The sequence below is a fragment of the Alligator sinensis genome, unplaced genomic scaffold (genome assembly GCF_000455745.1).
Source record: "Alligator sinensis unplaced genomic scaffold, ASM45574v1 scaffold839_1, whole genome shotgun sequence".
Taxonomy (NCBI): domain Eukaryota; kingdom Metazoa; phylum Chordata; order Crocodylia; family Alligatoridae; genus Alligator; species Alligator sinensis.
The window spans coordinates 1296918-1305213 of record NW_005841885.1 but is presented as its reverse complement, the minus strand read 5'-3'; the positions used below and the strand labels follow the sequence as shown (position 1 = coordinate 1305213).

The 8296-nt window shown below is 48.1% G+C and overlaps 1 protein-coding gene across 1 annotated transcript in view; it reads left to right on the top strand.

The window, feature by feature from the left end:
* The window catches only part of ABTB1 (ankyrin repeat and BTB domain containing 1), a 35393-nt gene extending 28305 nt beyond the window's left edge, over positions 1-7088 (top strand). The window contains exons 12-13 of the mRNA XM_025196807.1: positions 4613-4813; positions 7011-7088. Of these exons, the coding sequence (XP_025052592.1) occupies positions 4613-4813; positions 7011-7088 (279 nt within the window). The remainder of the gene's footprint in view (positions 1-4612; positions 4814-7010) is intronic.
* The last annotated feature ends 1208 nt before the right edge of the window (positions 7089-8296 follow it).

The window sequence follows — 8296 nt, the reverse complement described above, 5'->3', positions numbered from 1 at the left end:
TTTCCCTACTTGGGCAGGGGGTGAATTCAAGGCAACTCACCAATAATTAGATTCTATATCTGGAAAATTATAACAAATTTATACAAATTTTATATATATAGAATCTAATTATGGGGGAGGGTCATCTTAGATTTAAATACATATGGTACCTCTTAACACATCTGCCCACAACCTCCTGTCAACTGTGCTCTGAAGTGACTGGTGGAAAAGGTACTGAGCAGCCTGCAGCATGTCGAGTCCTTGCCACAGCCCTACAACCAGACCCAGTTCCACTGCACTGACGGGAGTCTGGTTTTCCACCTGCTGTTGCCCAAGTCAAAATGCTTCTGTAAAGGAGCAGAGCAGCTGTTCCATCCAGAGGGGCTTTCGGCGTGAGCTGCCCCTCTGGCTCACTGACCTCATTCTGTCTTCAAGCAAGGCGATGAGCTAAGTGATTTCTTGAAGTCCCTTTCTACAGTAGTTCAGTTCGCTCAAAGAGTTTACTCTGATTTTAAAATCATGTCTTGTATCTTCCAGCAGCTTTCTCTGCTGCAATATGTGTGTTCCCGTGAATAATCCATCTCTTTGGGAAACTTGCCAGGAAAAATCCTCAAGAAAACTTTTAAATATTTAAGTTCTATGTTTTATACAGGGTTGTTATTTTTTTTCCCCTTCCCATACCTGGTACCAGCATAAACAGAGCCCCCTCCCTGCTTCACCTTGCCTTCCTTTTTTTTTCTTCTTTTTTTAGGGTTTTAAATTTCTTTCTTCTTCCTATCCTGCCCTGGTTATATGAGAAGTTGTGAAAAGGAAAAGTGTGTGTTTGGTGCAGGAGGTTCTGGGTGAAAATGTAAGTGCCCTGGAGTATTTGACTGGAGACACCAGAGACTTTAAAAGGGACGTTGCTATTTTTTCTTGTTCTTTAACAAATGATTATTTGAGCATGGCTGTTTTCAGAACCAGTTATTTAAATTCTTGTGATCCACTAGATTCCCAAAATGTTACCGTGGAAAGTCTTTGCAGTTGCTGTTTACTACAAACTCAAGCAGGGTTTGTAGTAAAATCCCCTGAAGAGAAGGGTAGGTGGCAGATGAGACTCATGTGGAGAAGTCATAAACTCAGGAGAGGTATAAAGATGGCTTTAAAGTACAGGTCAAGCAAGGTGAGCATAGATCTGGGGACCTGTGTGCATAGCAGCAGTTGATGAATAACCCCCAAGGACCTTGTTGAACTGCAGAGCTTTGTTACCACATTTAGCATTTGAATGATTTCAAGCCTTCAGCACAGCTCTGTTGCACAAGAATTTGCGTTGCCCTTCCAATTACACTAGCTCTGAGTAGATGCGTCTGTGGCTGCTTCTTGTTCAGCACCCCCTCATAGTCGGGTATGATTGTTTTATCTGTGGGTCTGAAGATGACTGATGAGACCAATCTGGGATCAACAGACTATGTTGCAACTCGGGCATATGTTTCTGGGCAGAGTGGATGGCTCTGGATGCTTGATTAGGTCTGCAAGACTGATTTGGACCGAGTCTGTGGCTAGCACTGGTGTGGACAGCTATGCATATACTGCAGCTGTAATGGCATAGTCAGTCTTCCTAGTGCCGTCTCACTCTGCAGTGGTCATGTGGGTGTGGGCAGCACTGCTCCTGGCCCTGCCTGCCTAGCAGCCGCTCGGGGTAGCTTGCACACATGCAGAGTTGCAAGTGCATGGTTCTCTAGTACCAGCCAACAAGATGAGACTCTCCATTAGCTCCCAGAGTCATAATGCGACTGGGTCTTTTCTGAAGCCTGTGCTTGTTGTTATCCACAAATCCTTTTACAAACCCGAGTGACTGGCTGTCGTCTTTGCAATCTCCTTCACATTAGCGGTAGCAAATTTGCCCAGTGAAAGAATCCCAGTGCCAGGTTAATGATGCAGATGACTGGTTGAAATAAGATTTGCTTAGCTAGAGAAAAAAGCCTGAGTAAAGCTGAGCACTGATGTCTTTCTTGCCTGTCTCCTGATTCACTTTCCTTGGATGACTTGCAGAACGAAAACCAAAGATATAGGAAACTTCAGGCTGTGTGTGTAGCCAAAAAAACTCCTGTGCATGAAGGTCAAATGTCGGGGATTTAACTTGATCTTCCGTGCTGAGGTTGCTCTCATTAAAGTGGTCACAGATTCCCATCCACATTTGTGGACACTAGGGGATGGTGGCTGTTGAGCTCCTGTTGGGGTGTGTTGCCTCTTGTTCCCAACAACACCTGTTACTGAAATGTGTCTGCACACCCCAGCCACGCATTATATGCAGTGGGGGTACAAATTGGCACAGTTTGCTAAACTCCATGTGGTTCAGTGTCCACTTGTATTGGGCTGAATTTGGCCTTGTGTTCCTGTAATGGAGCCTGGGGCTTGTGTTACTTTGAGAGAGAGACTGCAACAGAAAGAGCCCCAGGAAGCTGAGCCAGAGTTCATTGCAGGAGGGAAGGTGGCAAGGAAGCAACTGCAGCTTAGGCGCAGTAAGCTGCCCATGAAGATGAGGGAGCATACCTGCAGCTAGTCGAGAGAAGACCTGAGCAGAAGAAGAGGAGCCTGGGGATATAAGCCTGAGTCCCTGAGGCAGAGGGGCAGTGTAGCCCTGATCTCTGCAGAGTTGCTCATGCCAGTTCAGGCTGGCGTGGAGCGGGAGCTGCAGGCCATGGCAGGTAGTGCCAGGGTGGGGAGATTCAGAGTCGGAAAGTGGCCTGGCGTTGGTATGACGATGACTCAGAGGGGGGACTTTGAGTTTAAAGTGGTTGCTTGAAGTTTTGTTCTAGTTTGTACCGGAGGACTAGATGTGGCTGTAGGGGTGGAAGGGAGGCCATAGAGGTGCCTGAGGGGCACATTAGGTCAAGCCCTGCCAGGGGCAGGAGTGGAAGGCACAGGCAGGCTGAGGCCAAGAGGGCCAGGACCTGAGCGCAGAGGGGAGCAAGTGGCTAACAAGAGGCTGAGACTGGAAAGTCCAGGCCAGAGCCAGTGGGCCTAGGCTACCAGTCAACAGGTAGAGTAATCTGTGGGCTAAGGCTAAGAAAGCCGAAGCCTATACAGAAAGGCAGGTGGTGACCAAGTGACATCTGCGAGGCATGGGTATGGGGGCATCAGGAGACCACAATCGAGCTTTAAGGGTTAAATAAGGTCCATTTGGGGCATAGGTGGTGACCTGCGGCTCACAGTGCCAGCTGGGCACCAGTAGACGTACTGGTGGTGGAGAGAGACGCTCGCAGAGAACAGAGTAGTGGGGAGTTAACAAGCCAAGGATCCAGACACCCTGAGGGGTTGCTCGGATCAATAGAGGACAGTCAGAGCACTCCAGGACTCGGGCAGCCTCCCAATTAATAAAAAGGAACATCATGGCAGGGCAGGTGAGAAAAGTGGGGATTGGGAGGGATTTACATAGAGAACCCGGAGGGCAGGAAGGATTAGGGTGACCCTAGCAGGGTACCACAACCCCCAGTGCCTGTCCTTCACATTTCCCTGCTCCCCCCTCCTTCTTGATGTCCAAAGGGATTATTTTTAGCTGGTTTGGGCTCTGAAAGTAACTGATCTGAGGTAGTACTCACTTATTGTGTGGTGCAGAACCGGAGACAGTCTTTGTTCCACAGCGTTCATGTTCGTAGTTTATCACTCTGCATTGAAAAGAAAAGAAGTCTCTCTCTCTCTCTCTCTCTCTCTCTTCAGGTCCTGTACAGAAAAAAAAGAGGATTTAGAGGGGCAAAATGGAAGCTGCTTTCTTTGTATGCTAGTTTGCTCTTTGCAGTGCATACAGGGCTCTAAAAAGGGCGAGAACAAAGTCGCACCCATTTGGAACTGCAGAGTGAACTTGGCTCGTGGGAAGCTAATACATTCGATTGCTGTTCTTCACACATGGTTTGCCATTGCTGGCTGAGAACTCCCTATCCCCAGATGAACTGCAGCACAGCTCCATACTTGTTAGTCTCCTTTTTTCAGGGACTAGCTTGGAGGAGGATGTGTTCTGTGAACCCGTGGGGCTCCCCAGGTAGAGGCCATGGAAGCCCCTCTTCCTAGCTCACCCCGTTCCTCCTTAGCAGGCTGAGCGCTGTGCTGTGCTAGCTGACTTAATGGAGAGCCTGTTAAGCAGGAAACCCTCAAAATGTCTTGCAGTAAGTGCCCAGCAGTACTAACACAGAGACATTGTTCTGGTGAGAGGGGGCAGCTGTCTGTCAGTACGGTACTATTTTTGCCTCTGTATGTTGGTTTTTTGCTCCTTCAGTCAAAGCCTCCTTCTTTTACCCACCTTGATTCAAGGAGACCTTCCTTGATTTGATGGTGGCTGCATTGGACTCCTTTCATTGTGACTCTTAGCTTGGCGCAGAGTGACAAGCCTTTTCACCACGTTCCCTTTGCAGCTCTGCCGACTCCTGTCAGGCCATGGAGAGAGGAATAAAAGCCGGAGTCCAGGAGGTGAGGTCTTCTCTTGAGCATGGCAGCATGGAGAGTTCTTCCCAGGGCTGTAAAGCTTGCCTTGGTGTTTGTCCACTCCCCTTTCAGGAAACTACACTTAAACCTGGATAGAAGAGGGAAGTGTAACTGCCAGATGTGCATGGTCTAGGCACAGCTCTGTTTTCAATGACTTTCTCCCTCGCATTGCCAGCTGTCTCCAGAGAATGCCTATGAGGTGCTGTGTGTAGCAGACATGTACCTGTTGCCGGGGCTCAAACGTCTGTGTGGGAGAACCTTGGCTCAGACCCTTGACGAGGATAACGTTGTGAACATCTGGAAGATTGCAAAGCTGTTCCAGCTGACCCGGCTGGAGGACCAGTGCACGGAGTACATGGCAAAGATCATTGAGAAGGTACCTGAAATCTCTCCCTAATATGTTTTGGGTGTGGTCATTCAGTGTGCAAACACATTTAAAGCTTCACATTTAAAGGGCTACTTCTGAAGCCCTTGGGTCATGAGTTAATTGAATTTGGCAGTATCACCATGGTCCTTCTTAGCCAATTATCCATCACGTACAGCTTGATACAACCCCTAGAAAGGAGGACAGATGAGGAATAGCCCAGGGCATTGCAGGTAATGCTGCTGATATGCATTGTCAGTGTACCTCAGCTAACTTCAAACTACCTGCCTTAGTTGCCTGCCTTTGGCACTCAGTGCAAGTCTCAGAACCTGCCTGAGAAGCACAGTAAGTACTGGGATGGGGAGCTCTCGCTGAGACCTATGCTGCTGCAACTTGCAGCATATACAGACATTTTCTCTCCCAGGAGAAAGTCTCTTGGGAGTGATTTAACCCCGGTTGTTCCTGGGTTATTTTTCTCTTGGAGCAGCCATTGTTTACTTTCCTGAACGTCTGTATGCTCATGGTTTCTTCTTGGAGAGCAGCAACTCTCCCAGAAGAAACTGATTGTCTGTAGAAAGCTGTGGCTGCTACCAGTACCCAAGCTAGGAACCCTGAACCTACTCCAGGTATGTCTGCTGTGCACTGGAGTCACGTGACTGCAGAACAGATGTGTCCTGAAGTGCAGCGGGGAGCTGTGTGCTCAGAGCAGCGTTGACTTGTGCTCCATTTGGCTCTTTCCTAATTCTGGATGCAGCAGTGAATTAATATGCACCCCGAGAGCCAGCAAAGGACTATAGCGGTAGTAACTGAGCAGTTCCATGCCCTGGGCAGCAGTGGAGCAGCTACTGTTTTGTGCCCCTCCCTCCTTAATTTGGCAGTGAGGGCTGGTCCCTGATCACACACCCTTAGTTATGCTACTATATGAAGTTCCCTTTGGGAGAAGTTTGCTGATCCTCATCAATTGCTATCAGATCTTATTATACTGGAATTTCATTTCCAAGGCTCTATTGTTCTGTGTTGCGTGTTCGCGTCGGTTGCCCGTTTCTTCTGTTTGCAAAGATCCAGGAGTCTGTGACATCTGCAGAGAGTCTCCATACGGCAAGGACAGACTGGATTCTACCTAGGTATTTGTGCCTAGGCAGGTCACTGTTTTATAAGTGTTTTTAATTAACACTCCCACATGAGCTGTAACAATTTTTACCTGCAGCTGAGAGGCTGTGAGAAAGGCGTGAAATTCTTTTTAGCCTGTGGAAGCAACAAGGAAAATAACTTCCAAATGGTTCCTCCTTGCTCAAAAGTACCATTTCGGTACAAAGGAGAGAAAAACGCCTTGGTGAAGTTTTAGGATTGGCTTTAGGGAGAAGGAGTTGTTTGACCCCAGTAGGAAGGAGTGCTAGAATCGGTGATTAAACTGGATCCCTGCTGTGGGAGGTTGTCTGTGAAAAGAATTTTAGAGCATTTCCCCATCATTTGTTCCTAGCACCATTGTTAAGTCTAGGGGAAGGCAGCAAGAGGGCATCAGCATTATAAGCGCAGAGTCGTCTAGCAGCGCTCAGAGCTGGTCAAAGTGACCCAGGGTTTATAAAGCCAGCACTTTACTACTGTGGCACTTTCTACTGGGGAGCTGAATTGGTGCTGGCAGCAATGAGAAACTCTTGGTAAAACAGTGCAGCGTGGGCCAGGCATAAGGTGCTGTTTCAGAGCAGACAGTTCTTGTGTCTCTGCCATAGACAGAAGCTCTTCTCTTGCTCTTGTCTTTCTTAGCATAATTTTTTGGCTGGTGTTCTTTCTTGGTGGTGAGGGAAATGCTCAGAAATAGTGTAAATGGTGCCCGATCACTCTGGTGCGGGACTGTTCTTCAGGGGATATTACAGAAGGCAGCATTTGGGGTGCAGCTGTCCTGAAAAATCCTGTTAGGCTCTTTTTAGAAAAATTGGAGTCATTTCAGTGGTGGCTGCAAATCTCGGGCTTGGCAGTCCTGGAGACTGAAGCCTTAGCGCAGAGTGGCTTTGGCCGCAGAACAAGCTTTCTCCAGGCTGGCCCTTGTTGCTGTTCCTGCCCTTACCCTTTGACACGAGGGAACAGAACTTGGTTCCGTTCAGTAAAGTCCTTTGCAAAAACAGCTGGCTGTCTTGATGAGAGCATAAGGGCACTTCCCCATCTTCCTCCTAGTTCTTCCTAATGGCCATCTTGTTTTCCATCCTTCCAGCTAGTGGAGTTGGAGGGTGAAGGAGAAGGCCGAGGCGGTGGAGGAACGGCAGGAGACGGATTCCATCCCTCTCGTTGATGACATCCGCTTCCACATCACCAGCAACGTGCAGACTTACAGTGCCATCGAGGAGGCCAACCAGAAACTGGAGGCACTGGAGGACCTCCTGGCCAGTATAGGGCTCGAGTGCTGAAGTCTGAAATCTGGCCTGTCACGTGCAGTGAGCGGCTCGCACGGCCCCATGCTGGTGGACTCTGAGTGCAAGAACATTTGTGTCTTAGTCAAATGTTTGTCTTTATTTCTCTCCTCCTTCCCACCCCCTGCCAGGCATGGCTTCCTTTTAACTTATTCATGTCTGGACATTTGCATGTTTATTTTCCAGGATAGGATCCCAAAGTGCCCCAGCTCCACAGTTACTGCTTGTACCATCCTGCACTGATATGTGGCTGCAAACCCTAAGGGTAACAGAGTTGTACTGTAGGGGCTTCAAACCAGAGCATTTTTTCCCCATTACCACCTGCAAGGGAACCGAACTGGATTAAACTCGGTGTGAAGGAAATTCTTAGAAATAACCAGCTTGTCTTTCCCTTTCACTGTCCTGGGGTGATAGCAGAAAAAATGGCATTTCCTACCAGGGCCACAGGAATGTTCTCACAGGAGGCACAAACTGTCTGCACACGCTGCTCCTATTTTTGTGCACAAACAACTAAGTTAGTGTACAGTGCTGCTTGTTTTGGGTTTTTTTTTCCTTGCCTCCAAACTGGCACTTAGATTTGCATGCTCAGGGTTGTGCATGGGAATTCAGGTTTTCAGTCCATGTTCTGGCACATTGACACTTTTCTTGGTCAAGGCAAATGGACTCCTGATATATCTTTTCCTGGTATTGTGTACAATGTGCAGCTTTGGAAGCCAAAAGTTTTAGCTTCTGAAAAGGAACTGAGAGAAGTGCAAAATAGACCCGCAGCAGAAAGAGACAGCCTCCTAAGGAGCCAGCAGCTTTTCATTTGCACTGAAATAGAGGTTCTGCCTTTTGTGCCTCTCTCTTGGGGAATAAATGTCTTTCCTCTCAGAGCTGGCACTTCTGTTGGCCTGTTGTGTCGGGGTGAAGGTGAGACTTGTCAGGCAGGGGGGTGGGCTGGTAATTTAGAAAAGGAAAAGGGAGACTTTCAGAATGCCTCAATCCATCTCTTTTGCTGTCTCACCTTTTGACTTTGCTTAGGTTATAAAAACCTTGAAGCTCATTGTTCTTCAGGAAGCTCTCTGTTTGTCTTGAATGTGTTTATGGA